Source organism: Nannospalax galili, unplaced genomic scaffold (genome assembly GCF_000622305.1).
Source record: "Nannospalax galili isolate Female #2095 unplaced genomic scaffold, S.galili_v1.0 scaffold996, whole genome shotgun sequence".
Lineage (NCBI taxonomy): Eukaryota > Metazoa > Chordata > Mammalia > Rodentia > Spalacidae > Nannospalax > Nannospalax galili.
Genome location: NW_008339436.1, coordinates 3,160,459 through 3,186,218, shown reverse-complemented (window position 1 = coordinate 3,186,218; position 25,760 = coordinate 3,160,459). Strand labels below are relative to the sequence as shown.

General features: G+C 48.6%; 1 protein-coding gene across 5 annotated transcripts in view; it reads right to left on the bottom strand.

Annotated features, from left to right (window-relative positions):
- Arhgap22 (Rho GTPase activating protein 22) overlaps positions 1-25,760 on the bottom strand; it is a 141,651-nt gene that overhangs the window by 17,908 nt on the left and 97,983 nt on the right. For 2 of the 5 annotated variants that reach the window (XM_017798438.2, XM_029564052.1), the window contains one exon: positions 9,667-9,795. The exons of 1 other annotated variant lie outside the window; for it this stretch is intronic. In XM_017798438.2, coding sequence (XP_017653927.1) covers positions 9,667-9,795 — 129 coding nt within the window. Of the gene's footprint in view, positions 1-9,618; positions 9,796-25,760 lie in introns of all 5 variants that reach the window. 2 more of the 5 variants (XM_029564049.1, XM_029564051.1) reach the window with 1 other exon arrangement.

Here is a 25,760-nt window from a genome sequence, read left to right as displayed (position 1 = left end):
ACTCTCACCCCAAATGTTCCTCAGGTACTCTGATGCATGGGGTGGGGGCACAGGCAGACAGGTAATGCTCAAAATCAGAGACGAAGGTTCTGGTTGCACACCTGGCCAGACCACTGGAGTACAGGCCTGTCTCCAAATCTACAGAATGAGATATATCACACCTGTCTACACAGACTGCCCAAGGCTCAAGGTGGACCTACACTACAGCATAGCCCCTGTCCCACCACCCCTGGAGGGAGCAGAGCCTGCTTCATTCCATCTTAGTGTCCAGAGTCTTCCTTGCCAGCTGTGCCCCTGCTGTAGGCATGCCACATTCAGGTCTCTGGCAAACTTCCTCCGTGGTGGCCCTGCCCACTGCTCCCCTTGCTAGGGTCCCTCAGGCAGGGGCTGTAGGTCCTGGCCCCACCTGCTGAACTCCAGCAGCCCTTCTGGCCCTTTTCAGAAGGGAGCTTTGCCAAGAACCAGTTCCAGCAGGCTTGCCTTACTGCTGGAAACCCAGCCAGCATGTGGTTCCTCGAGGTCCCAGCCCACACGCTTCACAGAGTGCCCACTGCCAACTTTGAGAAGGCTGGCAGAGGTGCCTTTCCTCCCTGTGAACCCACAATGGGCCAAGAGCCACAGTCTCTCCCTTGACAGCTGCTCCTTGGAGAACCGTCTATTACTTCAGTGAGTACTTCTGGGAACCCCAAGCAGGGACCCACATAGACCTTGCTTCAAGCGGACTCATCTCATCCTGGGTGACCAGAGAGCCCTCAACCTCTCTGACTCCTGGAGCTATGTCCACAAGTGAACATGCCACACCAACACAGGGACACCTAGTGGCTTTCTTCTTACCCTCAAGGGTGGCCCTGGCCAGGAGAGGGGAGGAAGGAGTTGGCTCTGGCCAGTGAAAAAGAAGTGGGGGCTGCTGGGATTCCCTCTTGGACATGCTCCAGAGCTGAGGCAGCAGGCTGGCCTGGCCATTCTGTCTGCCTTTGACTTTTTCCAGTAGAGGGGAAGCCACAGTCAAAGGGAGGAACAGTGAGAAAGCAATCCCCCAATTCTCCAGAGGCTCACTGTGTTGTAAACCCACAGCCTCCCTCTTAGCTACAGCCCTTACTCTCTTGGCCCCTGCCACCTGCAACCTGCCATCCACCCACTCTTTGTACACCTACTGGACCATCCAGTCCCTCTGTCCCTCTTGTAGGCCCTGTTAAGGAATTAACCTCAGAGCAGGAGGAGGTGGCAAACCCTTCCAACCTGCCCCTGCAGAGCCTCGAGAACAACCACAGGGCAACCAAACTGGGCGGTGGCCTAGTCAGGACCCAGGGCAGCCAGAATTCCCTTATCTATCTGGTGGCCTGCCAGACCACCACTGAAGGCCACCACTGAACTTGGGGTCAGAGCCTGGGATTCCCCTCCTGCCAGGTCCCCTCAGCAACGGGGGATAGAGAAGGATCTTTTCAAAGTCCTCAGTTTCCATTTCTCTCCACGCAGGACGCTTGGCGTGAGATACCCGGGTCCTGGCCTCTTCCCACAGACACACACACCCGCGGCCCCGGCTCTCCAGGAACCACCCCGCGATCCCGGATCCTCAGCGGCACCGCCACTCTCCCCGGGCCCCGCCGAGCCCCGCACCCCGTGGCGCCCCTACCTGGGGAGGCGGGAGCGCAGCAGGCGGCCAGGCGGCAGGGCGGCCGCGGGCAGGCGCGGCTCCGGGAGAAGATCCGCACGGCCGGCATCAGGCCCATGGCGCGCCCGGGCGCGGAGGCGCGGCGGCAAGAATGCCAGGCACGCGCGCAGGTAGCGTCTTGCCCGCCGTCCGCCCGGCCAGCGCCGCCCGGGGCCGGACCCCAGGGCGAGGGCGGGCGGATCCAGTGCCTGGGATGCCTCTCTCCCGCGGGGACCGCGCCTGGAACTCCAGGTCTGCACCCCCTTCCTCTGCACCCTGCAGTTGGGAGCCCTAGCGAAGCCGCAGCCACCACGTGGGTCACTTCCTCCACATGGGGAGCACCGACACGGGGCTCGGCCTGCGAGGAAGAGTTCTAGGTGGGGCAAGGGAGGCCAGAGAAGGTTAAGCAACTGGGTCTGAGTCACCCGCCAGCAGTGTTCAGCTACCTGGCGTTGGTGCTCCAGACTCCGGGGCTTCCGGGTCTCTGACCTCCCTGGAATCGGCAGCCTAGAGCCAGGGACAATGGTTTGGACTTGACCTTACGTCCTTGAGCAGCCCAGAGAGGTAGTAACATCCCATTTTACAGAAGAGAATGCTGAAACGTTATGCTATTTGCCCAAAGGCAGCTGGTAAGTGACAGACCTTCATTCCTCTAATGTCTTTCTGCAAAGTCCTGGGTTCTCGGGGTGGCGTTCTGAGAAGAGCCCACAGTCGCATGCTTCAAAGTGTGAGGGCCTGGGGCAGGGCGGAGGTGAAAGCCAGGATGGGGACACATGGTCAGCCTAGACCAAGAGGCAGGCAGAAAGCAGAGCTGGGACCAGGCATCACCAGCTGGGAGGAATGGAAGGGGTTGGGGAGCCCTGGGCCTGGGAGAATCTGCCCCTTTTCCAGCTGGGTGTGCAGGCCAGGGTCAAGCTTTTTGCTCATGCTTAGTAGGGTCTGGCCTACGGAGAAATTTTAAGGGCCTCCCCCAAAACCAAGATGTAAGGGCTGCTCCAAGAACGAAGATAAATGATTCATTGCTTTATTAACTTTTATTAATAAGACCTGAGGGTGGTTTTCTCCCATGAGTAGGCTGGTAGCAGGTGAGTTCTTCAGCCTAGATGGGCATTTCTGAGCTGCGTGTGCAAAGCACTGAGCTCCATGCAGCATACTATGGCCAGGCTAAGCCAACACCACTGCACTTCCAGTGACCTTTTACACCGAATCTGATTGTGCCCCCAGGGCCTCTGTTTGCAGAAGCCATTCCAGTAACTTCTTGCTCCTCCAAGTTGTCCTCAGCTTTCTCTCCACATCAAGTCGGAGCTGCATTTGTCCCCATTTCTCTCCCCTATGCTGTCTGAGGAAGTCAGGGCTACAGAGCTGGCTCCTGGGGTCAGAGCAAAGTATCCAGAGGCCTGTGAGGGTGAGGGACAGCCAGGCCCAGGAAGGCCCGAGTTGCTTAGCTCTCATGACCACTACAACCTGCTACAGGCACAATAGTGTCTCTCCCCAGCACAGAATGGTCACTCTGGGCTCCATGCACTGTGCTGCCCCTGCCAAAGGTGGAGAGTTTTGCAGAGCAATGCCTTCTAGGGTTGTGAGCACCAGCCCCCTGGCTCCTGCCTCAGTTGCCTACCCAGCATCCCCCGGCTTACCAACTCACAGATAGCTCAGACCCAATCAAATGTGTCTGAACTGAGCCACGATCTTGCCGCAATCCCCTATCCTGGTCTACACTGGTCCCTTCTTGCTGTCACTGACTGCTGTCTTTCCAGGTGCGCAGCCTACCACCTCAAAGCAGTGGTCATAGATCTTTCTCACATCCTCTGCCTGGAGAGCTTATCACTCCTACTTTCTAAAGAGAGCTACAATCTGCTCAGTTCCCAACCCAAGACCATGGGGAACACAGCACCCTTGCCTGGGTACTGAAACACAGCTGTGCCCTCCCCTCATGCCTGTTCAGTGAGGTTCCCTTCAAACTGTATGTCAGATCCTCTCATTTCCCAATGTTTCTCTCTCCATCTCCCTGAGGAGTAAAAGCCCATATGCTGATGGGGCCCAGGAGGCGCCTACCACCTGGCTCTCAGCAGGAGCCTCCTCCAGCCCACATCAATGCCCCCTCCTGCCAGGGTCTGGCAGGCTTCCACCAGACATCATCCTATTACGCCCTTGCAACACTTTGTTTGAACAATGAGACACCACTTCACACCCACTAGGGTGGCTATTAGTAAAACAAAAATGTGGTTGTAAAAACGGAGGGGGATCCCCTCTCCCTGGGCACTGGGCAGGTATAAAAAAGCACTGTTAAAAATCACATAGTTAATGATAAGTTCTTTGGCTTCTATTGTAAGCATTGCTTTTGATGTTCATTTTCCTGTAAATAAACAAAGACACTGGGGATAGGGAATTGGACCTTAACTAGCAGCTGCTGGGCTCTTGTACACACAGCCAGCCTGACCACCCTCACACCAGCACCAGCCATCTTGAACACTCCAACCATGCCAAAGTCTGCAGCTGATTGCACTGTCTCCGGAAGGCCCAGCCCCAGGCAGGGCTGTTTGGCAGTTCATGTCTTCCATGAACCAGAGGGGGAGCACTTTCTCTGAAGGGACAACTATGGCCGATGGCCAGGCCATGACTGATCCAAAATATGAGCTTAAATGCCTGTGATTGGTGCTAGAGACAGGATGTGACTGGCCAAAGAAACGGTCCAAACACACCTTCTTGGGCTTTATAAGCAAGCTGCACAGGCTCACGCAGAGCTGGCTGGGAGACAGTCCCCTGTGTTATCTCTCATGCATTGCAGGGGCAGGTCCACAAAGACTTCTCTCTAATGGTCTATTCTTGCCTGCTTTTAGTGGTACAGGCAGAGTTGGAAATATGACTAACAGAGATGTCAGAGGGCCATTGTAGCAGTGGGCAGCTTCACAGATGAGGGATGCCCACCTCAAGTGACAGGACCAGCAGTTGACCCCACCAGTGGCTTGATTAAACAGAATCACACCCCCTGTACCAGTCACCAACCCAGAACTCTAAACATGTGCTGACTCCACCCAGGTAGGAGAGGACACCTGTACCTAGCCACTACAGGTGCCCAGTTCTGGAACAATACTCCAGCACTGAATGCTATCCTGACAGAGGCAGATACCCCAGTATTCTGACAACTGAAGGAATGAGAGGGTTAGTGTTGCTAGAAGCAGAGATGACCAGAAAGCTGTGAAAAGACCACCAGGAGACAGAAAGGAGACTCTCAGGCCCTGGTCACCACAGGGGCTCCAAAGACCTGTCAAGGCTTCAGGGCCAAGGGTCCTGGTCCACAGATCTGCATGAGGACTGTCATCCTTGTATGACTAAGTTCCCCCAAACTCTAGGCTAGCACCAGGATTATAACTGAAGGTGGCACTTGTCACTGTTTTTGCCTGTTTACCTTGTCACTTGCCGCTTTCAGACACTGAGGGAAACGAAGGCGGCCAGAGATCAGCATTTGAAGAGCTTCCTGCCTATCCACAGTTTCTATCCAGGTAGACCAAAAGTCCTTAGTCAGCTGTGGAGTGACAATTAGGATGGGAAGAAATCTCGCCACTCATGGGAATGTAAAATGGCGCAGCCACTGTAGAAAATGGCATGGTGCTTCCTCAGAAAACATGGAGACTTGGAGAGATGGCTCAGTGGTTAAGAGCACTGGCTATTCTTCCAGAGGACCAAGGCTCCCAGCACCCACAGTTCCAGGAGTATCTGATACCCTTTTCTGGTTTCCACAAGCACTGCTCACACATGGTGCACTTACATAGATGCAGGCAAAACATTCATACACATAAAATAAAAATAAATAGGCCAGGCGTGGTGGTGCACACCTTTAATCCCAGCACAGGCAGAGGCAGGTGGATCTCTGTGAGTTCAAGGCCAGCCTGGTCTACATAGTGAGTTCCGGGACAGCTGGGGCTATAGGGAGACCCTGACTCAAAAAGACCAAAAATAAAAAATAAAATTTAAATAAATAAATAAAATCTTTTTAAATAGTTAAACATGGAGCTAGCAAGTCCACTTCTGGGTACGGACCCAAAAGAATGGAAAACAGGGGCTAGTAGAGCTATTTACATACTCATTAAGGGTGGGATCTCAACTGTCACCCACTGGCTCATATTCTGAGCACTGACACCAGAGCTGGTGGTGCTGTTTGGGAGATGGGGCTTGTCTGGCAGAAGGAGGTCGCCAGGGTCAAGCCTTTTATAACCAGTCCCTGATTTCTTTCTTTTTTGCGGGGGTGGGGGGTGGGGGGTGGGGTTCATTTTGAGACAGGGTCTCCCTGTAGTCCCAGCTGGCCTGGAACTCACAAGGACATGGAGGTACAGACAGGGTTAGTGGCATGCCTAGGGTCACACAGCAAGTGGCAGAGATAGATCATACACAGACCAAAAGCTAATGCCAAATCTTGTTCCCATTCCGCCTCTCACAGTCAGCTTTGCTAAGTACCTTCCCAGGTGCATATAAATCCCAGGCTTCAAGGGGCTAGGTACACATACACACAATTACCCTTCAGATACTGACACAGTTCGGAGGTTATCAGACTGTTATCTCTCCTTACAGAGAGCCAGCATGAGCCATTCACTGCTGCCTCTTCCCAGGAAGAGTGCTCCCTGAACTGGGCATAGAAGTCCCACGATGCTGCCTTCTTAACAGCAAGCTTCTGATCCATGAACATGGGATTTCTGACTACTGATTGGCGTCTTCAGTTTTAACCATGCTCTGTCATTTCAGAGTCTATGTGCCTGCCTAGGCTGCCATGGGTTCTCTAACTTGCTGTCGTCGCCTTCTCTACCAGAATGTGAGCTCCATAAAGACCAGACCTGTCTGTCTTGCTTGTGGCCAACTCAGCCCCAAGAACACACTTGTGACTGGCTGAGCGAAGAAGTGCCACAGAGCCATCATCTCTATGGGGACACTGAGCTCTCTCTTCCGCAGCAGGCATGCTGCCCACTGGATTCTTTCAGAGGTGGCAGCTGGCTACCGCAACAGACAGGCTAGAAAGGACTTCTGCTCAGCTACAGCACAACTGATCCTCTAAGCCTCCCTTCTAAGGAACCCAGGCTAACAACAGCTCTGCCAGGAAACCTCTGGGGCCCACTGGGCCCACCAGCAAGCTTCAGGCTTGCCTAGACAGGTCCAGCTTCGCTTCTACCTGGAGCTTCTACATTTCCGCTGGACTTGTAGGGTTTCGAAAGGAGGAGATAAGCAGCTTTGATGACAGCTCCTGTTTAATACCCACAGATTCTTATGCATACAGCACGTGGTCTCCTGGGTCACAGAAACTCCAGGCCTTGGGGAGGAACAAGACTACCAATATTCCCATTCTGCCCAGGCAGGGAGAGATGGATGCTGGGCTGGGCCACTGTACATAGGTAGAGCTTTGAGAGAGTGCCCTGCTCTGGGCTGTTCTTTGACACTCTGCCTGTTCTTTGACACTGGTACCAAGCCTGGCCTTTGAGATCAGAGCCACCACCCATCCCTTCCCTAAGTGGCCTTATCGTCTTGGGCAAATCACTTAGCCTCTTAGATATTTAGTTCCTATTTCTTTTTAAAAATCTTTTACATAGTGAAATATGCACATATTCCAACTAATACTTAAATGTATGGGTTTACACGAACATCCGTGTAATTGTTACTCCATGAAACTCTGCCCTTCCCTCAGCCTTCCTTCTTACCCCTCTGGGGATTCATCTCTCTGCTTTTCTTCATATCTCAGCTCCCTAATCATCTGTAAATGCTGTACTTCACCCTGTGCTCTCATTCCACTTCACAGACAGGGAATCATCCATGCTACTTTTTGTTTGCTTTCTTTAGTTCCACAGTTTTGTCGTCTCACGCATGATGTTGGGTGGGGCTGTGGTGGATCCCTTCATACCACTGTAGTTTCCCACTGCAAGAACCAGTCAGTTATTTATTCACTGTAATGCTGCTGCTGGGTGCTAGGGTTATGTTAGGCTGTTGTAAGTAAGGGGCTGTGAACACCGGCTGTGTCCAAGACTCTGACAGAACTATACACAGAAGAACTGCCTCCCAGGGAAACTGCTGGACCCCCTGTGCCATGGCAGTGACTTTACCAGATACCATCAAGTCATTTCCCTGACAAGATTACCAACTCTCTAACCACGTTACCACTTGAAAGTGCTTCTTTTCATTTAGTCATTCTGGTGGCAAGTAGAAACACCCTATGCTGGATTAATTTGTATTTCTGTGGTGACCAATGAGGTTGAACTCCCCTGACTATATTCATGGGTTGTGAGGCTTGCTTCTTGGCAAAGTGCCGGTTCAAGTCCTGCCCATGTGTCTACTGGCTCATCTCTCTGCCTTACTGATTTGTAAAGGTTTGAGAAGGGGTCATGTGATGGGTTTCTGTGTTACAAATACCTTCTCCCAACTCCCTGCTCCCCTTTCTGGTCTCTTAACTTGCCCTTTTAAAAAATGTAGGCTCTTCAGTTTATGCAGTACAGATTATCAATCCTTTCATCTCTGTAAGGTCCCTCTGAGGCTGGTTACCTGTCATGAGCCACAGGCCAACCACAGGGCATCTGCCCTGGACTCTGCTCTGCTCCTCAGGTTTGACACCCTGGCACTACAGGAAGTGCTCTGAGGTTACAGAGGTCTCTGGTCTTCCCAGGCCATTCAATGGGCTGTGGGTATAATCAGCTGTAGTCATTAAGGGTCAGGGAGATGAGGCTGACAGGGTGAGGCCCAGGAGAACAAGAACATCCAGTGTTACATTCACTCTTCTATGCGAGGGGCTGGTGGCTTAGTGACAGAGGTCAGGCAGGCCATGCCTAGCAGTAGGCGAGGAGAGTTGGTGATGTGAGTGGTGAAAAGAGGGGCCAGCCTTGAGGCTTGTCAGAGCCCGAAGAAGTGAGTCTGTCCCTGCCTGACAGTCAAATATACCACAGGGAAGAAAGGATGCTCACACCATATGTAAGTCAAGTCAACCAGCTGGAAGGCACTGGGTCTTCCTGTTCAGCCGGAAGTTGTGCCCTCCTTCCCCTCACCCCAGTGTGGTGACACCATGGTGAAAGCTTTCACAGCGATTTCATATGAGTACCAACCCAGAAAGACTGCAGCTGTGGGGCTAGAGTCACCTCTGCTTTCTTTTCCACCAGGTCCAGAAGCGTCCCTTTAGGACTCATCTGTAGCTAGCTGTGTCCTGGTCAACTCTAAGTCAGGTCTTACCTGCCTCCTGTTCACATACTCTTCCTGGTGCCCCACTCCATCCACAGTGAAGTCTGAACCCCCGACCAGGGCCCCACAGTCCAGCCCCCTCTTTTATCCAAGCCCTCCCACCATCCTCATCTCCACTCCCTCAGACCCACTGGCCTTCCTCATATGCCTCCTGTTTCTGCTCATTCCTATTTCAGAACCTTTGTACTTGCCAGTGCCTCTGCTAATACCCCTGGCTGCCCTGGTCACTCAGTGGAGCCTGTTGGGTCACTTCATCTAATGACAGCCCCTGTCCTCTCATTGACCTTTTACTTTGCTCCCTTGCATGTCTCCTGGATATCTTTAGACACATGGACTTGTCTGTACAATCTATCTGTAGCACACACAGGTAAGAGGAGGGGGAGGGAAGAGGCATAGACTGCTTTACCATTGAATGAAATCTCAGTGCCTGAAATGGACCTGGGTATCTTTTACCACTCATTGAATGCTTTGAAAAAACAAACAGGTAAACAGCAGACAAGGGCAGAGAGCAGGCTTGGGGCACAGGGATGGGTTCCAGTGTAACCACAGGGAGGCCTAGCAGAGGAAGGAAGAGAGGCCAAGGCATCAAATATGAACATGTGGCAGCGTGCACCCTCCCTCACCCTGTGTGAAGACTACCCAACATCCAGCAGGGTGTCTGGACACAGGGAAGTGAGCATGCAAAGGCCACAGGACTCTGATTATGGACCTATGTCCCCTGCCAGGGAACTTGTGGGCTCAGAGTGAGGGGACAAGATTACCTGCAGGCAAGGGTTCTACAGGGTGGGCATGCGAACTACGGGCAGTACCTCCACCAAGCGGGGCCCAGATGACCCGGCGGATGGCCTGCACCCAGTCTTCCATGTCACGCTGGGAGCTGGCCATGAGCAGGAGCGCCTCGGGGTTGGCCGGTACCTTCTCCCGCTCCCCGGTACCACCTGCAAGACACAGAGACAAGGCTTACTGCAGGGTCCCTATGCAGGACAGTGGGTGCCCACCTGCTGCCACTGCTCAGCCCATGAGCTCAGCAATCCTGGAACCTCCAGCAACACTTTGTTCTTATTTTTGAAGTTTTATTTATTTTTAGTTTTTGTATATTAGTGTTTTGCCTGCATGTAAGTATATGCACCATATGCATACAGCGCCCACGGAAGTCAAAAGAGGGCACTGGATCCTCTGGAGCTGGAGTTATAGGCAGTTGTGAGCTGCCTAATGTGGGTGCTGGGAACTGAACTTGGGTCATCTGCAAGAGCAGCGAGTGCTCTTAACCACTGCGCCATCTCTCCAGCTCCAACATCCTGCTCTTTTGCTTCTAGTATGCATCCAGTCTCTTTCACACCTCACAGACCTTTGATAGAGCTCTTCCTGATTTATCAAAACAGAAATCATTGGAAGAATTTCAAGACAATACTGGTGTGTGTGTGCAGACTTTAGGGCACCTTAGAAAAGTTCAGTCTCCTACGTCAGCTTCAGCGTTTTCCTTGAATCAAGTCACTCACCATGTATGCACTTTAGTACTTTCCGAACACCTGAAGGGATTCTTCTTTTTAATGTGTATAAGTGTATTGCCTGCATGTCTGTAAATGCACCCATGTCATGCAATGCCCACGAAGGTCAGAAGAAGGCATCAGATCCCCTGGAATGGGAGTTACGGAACTGTGAGTACTGGGAATTGAACCCAGGTCCTCTGCAAGAGTGCCCAGTACTCTTAACCCCTGAGCCATCTCTCCAGCCCTCCTGAAGGGATTTTTAAGCATGATCTCCTTCCCATGCACCCTGCCCTTCACATCCCCAAATATATAATTCACTGTTACTTGCCTAAGACCCCTAACCAGGACCGTGTGCTAGGGGTGCAGAGACTCATGTCCGCAGGGGAGAGAGGAAGATGGACGGGAGCCCCAGGCTGTTCCTTGCTGGAACTATGACCCAGGGAAGGAGCCCAGCTGGAAACAGATGCTTCCAAACACTGGAAGGTGCCCATGCAATCCTGCTGAGCACACACCTCTGTTCACCTTCACAAGGACTGAGCAAGGCTGTTCCCATGCCTATTTGAGGGTGCATGTATGTGTGTGTGAGAGCACACGTGTGTGCATGCACATGCCTGCTCACACATGCTTGCACATGCAGATGTTGAAAACTGAACCCACATTCTCTCACTACTCACTTGGCTACACCCTTCATCCACACCCCTGTTTTACAGACAAGGAACCTGAGACACAGTGAGTTAAGTAACTTGTCTGAACTCACACAGCTCGTAAGGGCAGAACCATGGATTTGAGGTCTGGGTACTTGGTCACCCACCCTATATGCCTTCCTGCCACTTCCTAAATGAGGGGCAGCATGCTGAGCTCACAGCAAGCTGCCCAAAACTGGGAAAGCTGAGCAATCTATCCATCCCAGAAATTTACAGACACCTTTGTGCACAGCTGTGCCCCAGACCAGGGTCCTGCACTAGGGTACCGGAGCCTGCATGTTTATTTACCTGTCTTCTTAGATATGTGTCCCTTTTCAGGAAACAGTCACAAACTGTTTTCCAAAGTGACTGTACTGTCTACCTTCCCCTCCACACACACCATTCCAGTTCCTCCACCAACATTTTTTTCCCTCTTAGCCATTCTAATGGGTATGCCAAACCACTTGAATTAGCATTTCCCAAATGACTGATGGTGTTGGATACTATTTTATTTACTTAATTGCCACCATGTGGCTTCTTTGGTGAAATGTCTGTTCAGGCTTTTCATCCATTTTATTTTAAGAAAAAAATTTTACTATTTATTTTTTATGTGTATGAGTGTTTTGCCTGCATGTATGTAAGTGCACCTATGTGTGCAATGCTCACAGAAGCCAGGGAGTCCAATTCCCTGGAACTGGTGATTGTTAGCTATTATGTGGGTGCTGGGAACTGAACCTGGGTCCTCTGTGAGAGTAGTCAGTGCTCCTAACCACTGAGCCATCTCTCCAGCTCATTCATTTTTTAAAAATATTTTATTATTTTTTATGAGTATGAGTGTATTGCCTGCATGTAAGTAAGTGCACCCACGTCGTGCAATGCCTAAGGAAGACAGAAGAGGCCATTGGATCCCCTGGAACTGGAGTTAACGGACGGTTGTTAGCTGTCATGTGGGTGTTGGGATTCGAACCTGGGTCTTCTGTAAGAACAACCAGTGTTCTTAACCTCTGAGCCTTCTCTCCAGCCCCTCATTCATTTTTTTTTTAAAGGGTTATTTTCCATTATGAGTTTTAAGAGTTCTTTATGTATTGTGGATGCGAGTTGTTTATCAGATTTATGTGCTGCAAATCTCTCACATTATTTTTCCCTTGAGTTCTATTAACAGTATTTCTAAGAACAAAAGGTTTTAATTTAGCAGACTCCATTTTTCTTCTCTTTTATTGAATGTGCTTGGTTATTATATCAAAGGAATCTGTTTGACCCAAGGTCATAAAAGCTTTTTCCTAGCTTTCCTTTCGGCAATTTCATGGTTTTGGGATCTCTTCTCTTTTCGTCTCTTTTCTCTTAAGTCAGGGTCTCACTGTGTAGCTCTGACTGGCCTAGAACTCTCTATATAGCCCAGGCTGATCTCTACCTCACAGAGATCCACCTGCCCTCTGCCTCCTGACTCTTGGGATTAAAGGTGTGGGCCACCATCGTTGGCCATGGTTTTAGGACTTACATTCAGGCCTACGAGTTCATTTTTGTACAAGATGTTCCTGCTTCTGCATCTGGATGTCCCACACATCTACCGAAGTCTCATTTTTCCGCTGCCTTGCCAGGCTCCCGTGGAGGCCAGCACACTATACCAGCAAAAGCTTAGGTACTTCCTTTCTATCTGGGTACCTTTATTTATTTTCGGTCTGCTTGCACAGGCTGGAACTGCAAATGCAATGTTGACTAGATGTAGGTAGAGCAAACAGTGTTGTCTTACTCCTCATCTTGTGGAAAACGCATTCAAGTTCTGTTATCTATGAGATGTCTCTGTAGGACAGGCTGTATCAGGCTGAGGAATTCCTTCTATTCCTAGTTTGTTGAGAGCTTTTATAAGCAATGGACTCTGGATGTTTTGTTATGTTTAATGTCTTTTTAGCATCTCTTGAAATGATCCTATAAATTTTTAGTGTGTTAATAAAACATATTGATGGATTTTCAAGTATTAAACCAGCCCTGACCTATGGGTTTTTTGAAGTTAGTTTCCAAATTGGGTAGGGGTAGATTTCTCTGAAATCTTTCTTGATATTGATTTCTTATTTAATTCCATTGTGGTAAGATAACCTATGTTACGTGGTTTGAATTATTTTCTATTTATTAAAACTTGGTTTGGGCCCATAACATGGTAGTTGTTCTGTCAACAGAGGAAAATTGTTCTGCTGGGCATGGGGTGGGTGGAATCTCCTACTATTCCCAGCCGGGCCGAGTTGGGTAGTCTGTTGAGGTCTTTTGTGTCTAGATTGCTTTTCTATTTGTCCTGTCAGTTACTGAGAAAGCTATTAAAAGCGCCCACTGTAACCTTGTTTTTCTCTATTTCTCTTTAGATTTCTGTCTGTTTTGTATAAAGTTCTGTTGTTAGAACTTAATATTTAGGTGTATAAATATTAAGAATCGTTATATCTTCTTGGCGAATCTACTTGGCAGCTGTAAAATGGCCTTTCTTCTCCCTTAGTAATATTCCCTGTTTAGAAATCTGACATATGGTCACTCCAGCTTTCTTTTGACTGACTCCAGCATGGTAGATCTTTTTCCATGTTTTTTTTAAACATCTGTGTATCTTTAAGTGTATTTCTTGTCAGATATATGGTTGAGACTTGCTTTTATATCCAGACCAGCAAGCTTTATTTAAATAGGATTACTGAAGCTGGAGAGATGGCTTGGCAGTTAAGAGCACTTGCTATTCTTGCAGAGGGCCCAGGTTGGATTCCCAGCACCCACATGACAGCTAACAACCATCTGTAACTCCAGTTCCAGAATTGACACCCTTTTCTGGCCTCTACAGTCATAGCACACATGTGATAGATGTACATGTAGGCAAAACACTCATACATATAAAATAAAAACAAATAATAAAAAGGAAACCTATACAAAATAGAATATGATTATGGCATCTTATGTTTAAGTCTGTCTCCTGTTTCCTGTTGGGCTTGTCATTCTTTTTTTTTTTTCTTTTTGAGGTGTTTGTGTGACAGTGCCTCATTACATAGCCCAGGCTGTCTTGAAATGCGTGATTCTCTACCTCCCTTGTGCTGGGATTACAGAGGTGTGCCACCAAACTCAAACAGTTTAACTTATTTTTGTGTTTATGTGTCTGTGTTAGTGCTACTTGTGTATAGGTGCCTGAGGAGGTCAGAAGAGGGCATTAGATCTGGAGCTCACAGGTGGTTATGAGCCACCTGACCTGGGTGCTGGGACCCAAACTCAAGTCCTCTGCAAAAACAGCAAGCACTCTTAACTACTGAGCCATCGCTCCAGTCTGTATTTTGCTATTTTTAAAGAATATTTTATTTATTATGTTTATTTTATGTGTACGAGAGTATTGCTTGCAATGCCTTCAGAGGTCAGAAGAGTGTCCAGTTCCTCTGGAACTGGAGTTATAGATGGTTATTAGCTGTCATGTGGGTGCTGGGACTCAAACCCGGGTCTTCTGCAAGAGGAGCCAGTGTTCTTAACCACTGAGCCATCTCTCCAGCCTATGTATTTTATTTTTTGTGATTCCATTCTATCTCTTACATTGCTTCTTAGTAAAGCTCTCTTCCCTTTCCTCCCCGATACCGCAGTCACCACATTAGGGATCACAGTATACATCTTATTTACTTTTCTTTATCTTTCTCTGACAAGGGATGTCATACCTCGTGCAGCCATATCTAACCTGTGGCCCATGATTTGCACATGTCCCAGGACAGCTATGAATGTGGCCCAACACATTTGCATATGACAATGTCATATCACAAGGTCAAACAGCTGGACACCTCTGTAGAGCTTTTCCACGCATGTACTTCCGTTTCTTTCCTGACTTCCTTGCGATGGCTGTCTTAGAATTTAATGTTCCACACCCTTATATGCCTCATGCTACATTCTTACTCTTTCTACTTAAACAGTCTATGTCTTTTGGAAAGATTTAAATTACAAGGAAAGAGCATACATTTTTCAAGCTCTGTGTTCTTCCATATAATCCAGGTTCCTATGTGGCATGATGTCATTTTCTCCTGTCCTTCCTCTGAGATTTCTTGTGGTATGAAACCATTGATTAATTCCAGAACTTTTAAAAGTGGGAAGGAGCCATGATTTTCTCTTCCTTTGTGAAAGGAGGTCTCCCTGGGGGCAATGCCAGGTCGAAGTGTTTCCTCTGACTGTTCTCTGGAGGTCATTCCACGGCCCACTCGCTTTCCCTGTGTTTCATGAGAAGCTTGTCAACATCCTTATTTTCTATTTCCGCTTCACTGGCTTCGAGTCATTTCACTGTGATGTGCCTCGGTGCAGGTTCCTCATGCTCCTTGTGAATGGAGCTCATTGAATTGCTTAGATTTATGAGTTTATAGTGTTCATAAAGCTTGGTTAGTTAGTACTGCAAATAAGCTTGTCCATCCTTTCCTCCACCCATCGGAGGCTCCAATCACATGTATATTAGGCATCTTAGAATTTTTCCCAGCAGCTCAGTAATGGGTTTTTATTTGTCCAAAGTTCTTTTTCCTCTGTGTATTTATTTTGGGGTAATATTAAAACAGAATGATGCTCTCCCTTAATTAAAGATCCTCCATCCAAGTCTCTAAAACCCTTGCACAGGTTAGGTTGTATCGTAGAAGAGCAATAAGGTCTTCCATGAAGGTGGATCAAAGTTGCTGATCATCTGGCTTATTTTAAATAAGACGACAATTCCCAGTCATCTTTATGAGCCCAGTCCACAGGGGACTTTAGAAGTAGAGGAGGAACCAGAGAGAAAAATGGGTAAAGAAGAAGGGACGAGTGACATAATAAAAAGGACTTGATCGGGTCATTGTGGCCTTGAAGGTGGAGGAGATCAGGGGCTGAGGAATGTGAGCAGCCTCTTGAAGCTGGAGAACCATGAAACTAACCTCTCCCTTACAGCCTGTGGAAGGTACTCAACTGTGCTGATACCTTGACTTAAACCCTAAGAAACCCTTCAAGAGCCACAGATACCATACGAGAAAATAGTCATTTAACCCACTAACTTTGTGTCCCAGCACCATTAGAACATGATTACAGAGCTGGGTGTGATGGCGAATGTCTACAATCCCAGCTGAGGCAGGAGGATCACAAGTGCAAGACAAGCCTGGGTAACATACTTTCAGGCCAGAAAGCCCATCTCAAAAACAAGCAAAACAAAACTAAGAATGAATGCGGCAATTTCTACTGCTAGATCTTCAGGCTTGCCGACCTTTCTTCTTCGCCGTTCATCCCATGTAGTCTGCTTTTTTTCAATTCATAAAATGCAAGCTTGCGCTCTGTAAGTTTGATTTGGGCCTTTTGATTATTTTTTATGTATCTTTCATGTCTCCACTTAACTTGTAGAACATATGGACTATTTTAATGTCTCCGTCCACTAATCCTAAAATTTGTGCCATTTCTGGGTTGGTTTCAACTGGTTGACTTTTCCTCTCATGCTGGGCCATATTTTCCCATGTCTTCACATTCCTGCTATTTCTGAACAGGTGCCAGGCATTGTGATTTTTAAATGGCTGGGTGATGGGAGAGTCTGTATCCTATAAATATTCTTGAACCTTTTTCTGACGTGAAGTTGGGTTTTTGGAGGGAGTTTGCTCCTTATAGATGGGATTCTCTAGGTGGATCTTGAGGGCTCAGCGCAGAGCTCATGATTCACCTGTGGAAGGAAAAGGCCTCTCTGTCTTCTACCCAGTGTCCCAGAGCATGTAGCTTTTCCACCCAGTGTCCCAGGGTGTGCAGCTTTCCCACCTGGCTAGCAGGAATAGGCATCATTCCCTGCCTCGTGTTAGGGTGGACACGGCTGCCTCCAGTAGTTCTTTTTTAATGTGTATGAGTGCTTTAACCTGCATGTATGTAAGTGCACTATATGCATGCAATGCCCATAGAGGCCAGAAGAGGGTATTGGATCCCCTGAAACTGGAGTCACGGTGGTTGTTAGCTGCCGTATGGGTGCTGGGATTCCAGCCCTGGTCCTCTCTGCAAGAGCAGCCAGTGCTCCTAACTCCTGAGCCATCACTCCAGCCTCCCTCCAATGGTTCTCTGCTGGCCGTCTCAGTGGTTTCCTTGCATGCATGTGGTGACAGGTACACAGGGAGTTCTCTCGATGAATGCTTTTTCCCTGTGTAGCCCTTTCATCTTTTCACATGCTCTCCTGCAAGCTCTACTGCTTTGATCTCCCAGACTCTCAGCTGTGTTGTCTCTATTCATGAGGCCACTGGCCTCCATCTGTGTCCTTTTCCTCTCTCACAGTCTAGAAACTTCCTCAAGCCTGTCAACTAAGGCTATATGTAGGGCTCACTTTGTTTCTCAACTCCTGGAGCAAAGGTCCTTCATTATCTAATGTCCAGTGTCTTGAAAACACTGTTTCATACTGCATGGTTTGGGGGACATTGTTTCCATAGAGAGTACATTGACTCTGTCACTTTATGTTGTTCAGAAGTGAAAGCAGCATCACCACATCTATTGGGACCATTATATGTGACATACTGTACAAAGTATTTAACATTCACAGGCACAGAGTCCTCATAGACACCCCTGGAAAGAATATGACTGAGCCCATTTCACACATACAGCACATACAGAAACTAAGGCTGAGTGAAGTTAAATATTTAGTTAATGAACAGTTGGAGGGTCAAAATGCAAGCACCGGCTCACTCACTCATAAATGTGCTCTCTTTTCTTAAAATAAAACTTTTAGGGCAATCCAGGAATACAAGGAGGATGAAATGGGTTGTTTAAAAAAAAAATTGAGCCAGGCATGGTGGTGCACACCTTTAGTCCCAGCACTCGGGAGGCAGAGGCAGGCGGATCTCTGTGAGTTCAAGGCCAGCCTGGTCTACATAGTAAGTTCCAGGCCAATGGTGCTACAGGGAGACCCTGTCTCAAAAAAACCAAAAAAAATGAGATCTGTGTATAGCTTTCTGTTGTTTGTACCAACTTTTTCTCAAACTTACTTGAGAAAGATTAATATTAGATTTAAAGAAAAAAATTGTGACAGCAAGTATTTCAGGAATAAACTCATCTATGGTGATTACTCCTGTTCCTATACTCTAAATTTTTATTTTTTTTTATGTGTATGAGTGTTGTGCCTGCATGTATCTAAGTGCACCATGTGTGTGCAATACCTGAGGAGGTCAGGAGAGGGTATTGTATCCCCTGGAACTAGAGTTAACGAATGATTATTAGCTGCCATGTGGGAACTAGTAACCAGAGAACTCATTGGCTCATGCAGGGCTTTCAAAGCTGGCCCTATGCTGATGACTTCCAAGCTCACGGCTGCCCTGCCCTACAGACCTCATGACCCCATCTCTGGGCTTTCTCCTCAGCTGAAGGCAACTCCACCTTTCAGTTACCCAGGTTAAAACCAGATAAATCCTCCTCTCCAGTCTCACATCCCATATCCGTTCCTGTCAGCAAATTCTATCTGCTCATCTTTCAAAATATGTTCAAAACTAGATGGTTTTTCACAGTTCACTAGTTGAGGCCATAGTAATTTCTCACCTGGAGGACTGGCATTGGGCCAGGCTCCTCTCTTTTGATTTCTTAGATCTAGTCCCAGTACAGCAGCCATGGTGATCCAGTTAAGATGGAAAGCAGCAAGCCGGGCGTGGTGGTGCACGCCTTTGATCCCAGCACTTGGGAGGCAGAGGCAGGCGAATCTCTGTAAGTTCGAGGCCACGCTGGTCTACATAGAGAGTTCCAGGCCAGCTGGGGCTACAGGGAGACCCTGTCTCAAAAATACCAAAAAACAAAAAAGATGGAACGCAGCCCCACCCACCTGCCAGGTCCTCCCCAAGAGCCTCCAAGTTCAGTCACAGCCTTGCCACCATCCAAAGAGCCTGCTTCCCGGCTCCTGCTCCTCCTTTCATCACTGGCTGCTCTCCCTTTGTGTGTGGTCATTCCTCAAGCACAGTCCCTGCTTCATGGTCTGCAACCGCTCTTGCCCTGTCTGGTACCCAGGAAGCTGCTCTTTCAGGTCCCGGCACACTTTGCCTCTCACCACTTCTTGGTCTTTCCTTGAACATCACCTTGGAAACCCTTCTTTGACTGTCACCTTGGGCAATCTTTCCTGACCACCTCACATCTCCAAACACCTCACGCTCCTTACCAGCCTTCGTCGTCCCACAGCATCGACTGCATGCTCACAACCCACCTTTACTTTGTCTGTTGCATGTGGCACCATGAGCAGTCTGGCATGGAGAGAGCATACACAGGATACAAGGTAGACAGAAGGACAGCAGCAGCCACTGAGCTGAAGTGACCAACACGCACAGAGCACCCACCAAGACAGACACGCAACAGAGGCTGAACACTCAGAATCTTGAAGGGAGTGTGCCATTAACTCCATTTCCAAGGGAAGGAAATCAAAGGCCAGTGGCATTTAGAAACATGTCTAAGCTGTAACTTGACTGTATCTGACAGTGAACCATGACCCCAGCCCAACTCATCTGGGTCCCAGCTAGGCTGAACTTAAGGATTCCCTCCTTCTATCTTAACAAAGGCTTTGGGGGAGGAGAGAGCTCAAGATCCATCAGATCTTGGCAGGGACCAAGGACAAGAACTGACTTTCAATGTTTCCATATGAACACTTCATAAGAAAAATGTAAATTACTTACATGAAGCATGTTTTAAAACCACTGTAACTTATGGGATATGTACCATGACATTCAGATGAAAAAGATGGCATGTTGATGCAATGGATTAATAAAAAGATACAACTAATTTAGCTCTTCTCAACCAGGTTAAAGGAAACTTCTTAGCGACCATTTCAAAGCCCTGGCGGTGACTGTGCATGTATTACAGTGCTCATAGCCACTCTGTTGCTGCCCAAGGGAGCAGAGAGTCCCAGAAGCAGGACTCTAAAGAGTGAAGGTCAAGTGTCAACACACAGCACTCTACAGGGCTCTGGTCAAATGGAAATATAAGATGAACTACAGGTAAAATTTCACATGTTCCTGTAGTTACATGGAAATGAGAAAAAAATAGGAATAATTATTACTCTTGTTATTTTAATTCTGGAGATTGAACCAGAGCCTCGCCTACATTAAGCACCCTCAGCGCCAACCAAGTATGTTTTTAACAATATACTATTTTTTTTCTAACATTTTCAAAACAGTATAGAGTCAACATGCAATTAACTAAAAACTGACTTTTTAAATACACTTGTATAAGTTCAAAATCTGGTGTATACTTAGCAACAGCATGTATCAATTCAATCTTTTTGAAACAGGATCTCCCTGTAGCCCCAGCTGGCCTGGAACTCAGAGATCCTCCTGCCTCTGCCTCCTGAGTGTACAGGCATGAGGTGTGTATCACCTCACCTGATGACTTTGAACTTCCAATTACAGCAAATTATCCACAATAAATATTGAAAATAACATGTGGGCACAGGTTGATAATTTTGTTTGCTGTTTTGTATTCATTCTGGATCAGTAAGGGTCAGAAAAAGCAACTTCTTCCTTTACAATTAACTAAAAACTGATTTTTTTTTTTTTTGTCTTTTTGAGACAGGGTCTCCTTGTAGTCCCAGCTGGCCTTGAACTCACAGAGATCCACCTGCCTCTGCCTCCCAAGTGCTGGGATCAAAGGCATGTGCCACCATGCCCGGTAAAATTGACTTTTTAAATACACTTGTATAAGTTCAAAATCTGGTATATGCTTAGCAAGCACCAACACACCAACAGCATGTATCAATTCAATCTAGGCATATTTCACATGCCCAGTAGCTACACGGAGTTGGTGGCTACAGTATTAGACGACTTCAAGACAACATAGCTAGATCAGTGGTGTGGGGTATGCTGTCTTCGGGATGTCATTATTCTGCCACCCATACCCCTAAGAGATGGTATGTGTTGGCGAGCAGGGAAAGGCTGGCACCCTCAGGCATCCTGAGACCTGCTGATGTGTAAGTGGTCATCTGTGGGCAGTGAGCCAGCTGGGGCACCCACACAGAATCCCCAGGAGCAACCTTCCCTGCCCATCCCTGCCAGTCTGTACCAGGGTGAACGTGCCTACAGACCCTCCCTCCTTCATTCACTTCTCTTTATTCACTTGGCGCCAGCAAATAAAACTTGGCCTTCAAGAGTTCCTTGCTGGGTTCCCAGCCTGCTGTTCCTGCAGCCTGCCAGGGGGGTGTTTGCTGACCACTTACCTCTAAGTAGGCGCCTGCTCCTCTTCAGGTACTTGGTGGGGCAGAAAGGCATTGTGAAGAGAGTGGCAGAACTGGTGAGAAAAGGGTGACTGGGCACGGCTGAGCCTGGGGTGGCAGCCAGGTGCACCAGCAAGCAGCTAACTCCTGGGTCTCTGCAGAGCCGTGTGCACTCTGCCTGTAGGCACATGGCTGGGGCCCTATGTCACTCCTGGAGAACTTCTGCATTTTACATCACCTGAAAGCTGGGAATGTCCCTGGTGGGGTGAGAAGGATCTGCTGGAATTCCCACGGGCTCTCCTCAGAGTTCGAAGGTTGCTGGGTGAGGTGGAGGGGCACAGGGGAAATCACAGAGCAGGCCATTCTGCAGCAGGCTCCCTGCCCTGCCTTCTGGCTCTTGAGTGTTGTAAGTCCCCTGACCTCAGTCAACTAGAGGGCCAGGCATCCATCTACCTGTTTCTCAGCAGGAGGAGGTGTGCTGGGAACAAACTGAGGTCTGCTATACCCAGCAAGTTGGTGCTGATGAACTGACAGGGAAGGCCGACCCAGTCAACACTTTCTGCACTCCCCTCTAGAGCTAGTTACTTCAGTCTCCTGTTTCCTTTCCGTTTCTTTCTTTTTTCTCTTTCCATTTGGTTTCTATTAGGTTTTTAAATTTTATTTTGTGTATGTGTGGTTGCCTGCGTGTATATAAGAGTACCACGTGCATTGAGTGCCTGTGAAGGCCAGAAGAGGGAGTTGGATCCTATGGAACTGGAGTTACGGATGGTTGTTAGCCTCCATGTAGGTGCTGGTAAACTGAATCCTGGTCCTCTGGAAACAACGGCAAGTGTTCTTAACTGAGTCATCTCTCCAGTCCCTCTCTTAGATTTTTGAGAGTCTTACTATGTAGCCCAGACTGGCCTTGAACACCTTACTGTGTAGTCCAGGCTGGTTTCAAACCTGCCATCCTCCTGCTTCAGACTCCCACCTCAGGCTTTGTGTGGCTTTTTTTTTTTTTTTGTAAGCAAAATGTGACCAGTGACTGGGCCTACTTCCTGAGGTTCAGATGAAGACTGGGCAGAATGTAAAAGGTGTCTCCACACCCTCTAAGATGGACATCATGTTCATTGTCACAAATTAGACAAAGCTCCAGGAGAGCTGTCTGGGAAGGGCACAACCAGGATTTGAACCTAAACTTGATTCTTTTCATGAAGGAAGGTAGCATGCTGATGGTGTTTCCCTCATGCCTGGGACAAAAGAAGCAGGAGCCCCTCCAGGGCTAACCTGACCTCCTCCCCTCCAGCGCCATTCACGTTTCCCAGGTCATGGGTCCTGACTTGTACCACCAGGCAGATCTGGAGACACTTTTGAAGGACTGAGGCAGGCAATGGACACCAGGCTTTGGTCAGTGGGGATACTGTCCAAGAGGTCATTTATGTGGCCACCTCCTTCAGCCATCATCCACCTCTTCAGAAGAAAAGCAGTTGCTAAGAGCAAAGCCCATCAGCTCATAGCTGCTCCTATGGGTTTACCAGGGGTGTTAGGCCTGTTGCCCCATACCTCTTCTCCATCTGCCTATTCATTGCCATCAGCCACTCAGGCTTCCTCTCTCTCCTCAAAGCATCCCTGCAGGAGGACCCCTGTTCAGGAACTGCCTCCTGCCCAACTACATAGCTACAGAGCTCACTGGGTTAGAAAACAGATTATGTCTTTGTACATTTGGTTACTGCAGGTCTCTGCTCCTGAGAACAGACCTTGCCCGTTCTCCAGGCATCCCAGGGGACTAGTTCAGTGCCTGGGAAAAAGCAGCTCAGTAAATCCTGCAGGCTTTGGAGGGTAGTTGGTGGTCTCTCTGGGGAGGTCTAGCAATGTGTTAATTAAAACACCCAGCTTTATGTGCTAATTACCATATGCAGTTCTAAGAGATAGCATGTTTTAGCTCTGTCTCTCCATGGCATTTTACCATTTGGTGATAAAATTCTGGCTTCTACAAGCATTGTACACACAGGTGTACTTACATATGTGCAGGCAAAACACTCATACACATAAAAATAAAAAAAATTAATAGAGTACATGAAATAGGGCAGGGGTACTAAGGGGAGAGCAGATCGGGGGAGGGTTCATACTGTATGAAGTTTGCAAAAGTGCAGTTAATATTTTTTAAAAGAGACCATTATAATAAGACTTTTTTTTTTTTTTTTTAGGGAAAGATTAGGGCTGGAGAGAGAGAGTAGCAGTTAAGAGCACCGGCTGCTCTTGCAGAGGACCCGGGTGTGATTCCTAGCACCTACATGGAGGTTAACAACCTTCCCTAACTCCACTTCCAGGCGATCCAATGCCCTCTTCTAACCTATGCAGGCATTGCAGGGTGCAATTACATACATGCAGTCAATACACATATACACACAAAATAAAAATAATTTTTAAAAAAAAGGAAAGCCGGTGTGGTGTCATAAGCCTTTAATCCCAGCAGAGGCAGAGGCAGAGGCAGGCAGATCTCTGTGAGTTCAAGGCCAACATTTTCTACAAGATTCTTCAATCAAGACTTTCTGTTCCTCAGTAGGAGGCCCTGGCTGGTATGCTTGGCTCGAAAAGGCCTACAGCCCTCCCTAGTATCTCCTAGCCCATCAGCAAGGAAGGATCTTCCTAGGTGGAGTAGGGGAAGTTTGGCTTTTTTGGCAGAGCATCTGTCTGTGGCCTTGCCCTAGGTGATACCATTGGGAGAGAGAGGCCATGACCTTGTGACCTTTCTCCTGGGAACAATAGCAGAAGTGTCCAGAGGCTGGGGCCAGGCAGGGGAATGCCTGGCTCCTGGGAAGACAGCTTCAGAAAGGCAAGTCAGACCTTCCCTTCCCTAGCGGGAATCCCAGACATAGCCCCATGTACCAGGCAGGCTAGGCCCCTTCTAGCAGGAGGGAGGAGGGGAGCACACCAGGAAAGGCCTGAGTTTAGGGGTGGCTGAGGATGTGGCTTCTCAAGCAGTGAGTTAGTGTGCAGGGAGGGGCCCCCCATCTGACATATGGCCCCCTTTCTCAGCCAGGTCTGCTGAGGCAGGACTACAGGTGCCCTGAACTGGGAAGAGGTGGTGAGGACAGCATGAGGGTTTCCAGGAGGGCAGGAGATTCTGAGAGGACCCAGGGAGAGAGGGCTCATGACTGTTTTGAATGTACCACTGAGGGTAGGAAAGGTCTGCGTGGTGATAGAGAAGAGCCAGGAGCCTGGATCAGCCTGGGCAGAGTACACCCCAGGCCAGGGTGTGAATGGAGCCCAGACAGACAGGGGCTCCTGTTTGTGAGAAAGAGACCCAAACTGCACATCCCCTGCTTACTTTGTCTCTAGAAAATATATTTGAAAGAAAATTAAACCACTCTTAGATGTAGGCCTCAAATTTTTTTAAATGCTAGTAGTGTCTTCCTACCCTGTGCCCTTAACTGACCCCAACCATAGGGACTGGCTGAGTAGTTTAAAAATCACAGCCAGAAACCTAATCCTAACCCCTAGCCTGCCCAGGATTCCCTGTGCCCATCCCTAGGGAGACTGACCTCAAGGACAGATGCTAGAGCTCCATCAACCCAAGAAGCCCAGGACAGGTCCTCAGGGCCTTGCATACTGCCTGGGGTCTGCTCAGATCTGTGCCCAGGTGACTTCAGCAAGCCCTCTGGGTAGTGTTTGAGTCTGCTGCCCTGCAGATACTATGCTGAACTTGGAGACACAAAGGTGACCTGAGCCCACGGCGGGTGGTCCTCAGCAGACACCAAAAGCAAGAACGCTGGTCACAGACAGGGCAGTAACCTGAGAAGCCAAATTAATGATGGGAAGCCTACCAGCACTTACCACCCAGTAGGAGTGGTGAGGACCCAGAGCCTGAAGTTCCGCCTCCACCCTTGTCCTTTATTATGAAGATAAAGCCCAAACCCCAGGGCACAAGCCCCACCCCAATCCTGATTCACCAAGAACTTCGGCCACAGGGAAGGGACCCTGCAGGCCCAGAGAGTTCCTTCCAGAAAATGTGAGGCGGGGGAGGGGAATTACAGGGTAAATAGCTTCCCTAACAGGGGCCTTTTCCCAGAGTCCCAGGTGGAGAGAGTAAGATGTGGGGACCACACCGAGAAGAGAAGGCTGAAATGTACATCCTAAAGTCTATGTGCAGTTCTGCTGTCTGGGGAACAGGACCTGGTGGATACAGTTCCAAGGGTCAGGGATGTGCCACACTGCAAAGGAGAAAGCGGCCTGGGTCTACTCGGGTCAAGCCAGCCCACCTCCCAAAGCTATGAGGACTTCAGACCTTTACCTGGCACACTTTTCACACTTTATTTTTAACCCAAAATTTTCTGTGTTCAGGAGCCTTTCTCCTGTCTGGAGGCCAGATACACAGACAGATACACAACCAGACAAGTATGAAGTCCTCTTGCTAAAGCCAGCAGTGGAAGTTTAACTTGTTCTATTATCTAGCACCATTCCCTAGCACAACTCCAGAAAGCAGCCATTCACCTTGTAGTCTAAGGCACCCTCTGGAGGCAACCATTCATACTGTAGGTACTATGAATGGTATCCTTTGGAGTTATGCAAGGAGAGTCTAGTTCTCACCTTCAAGCCTAAAGACA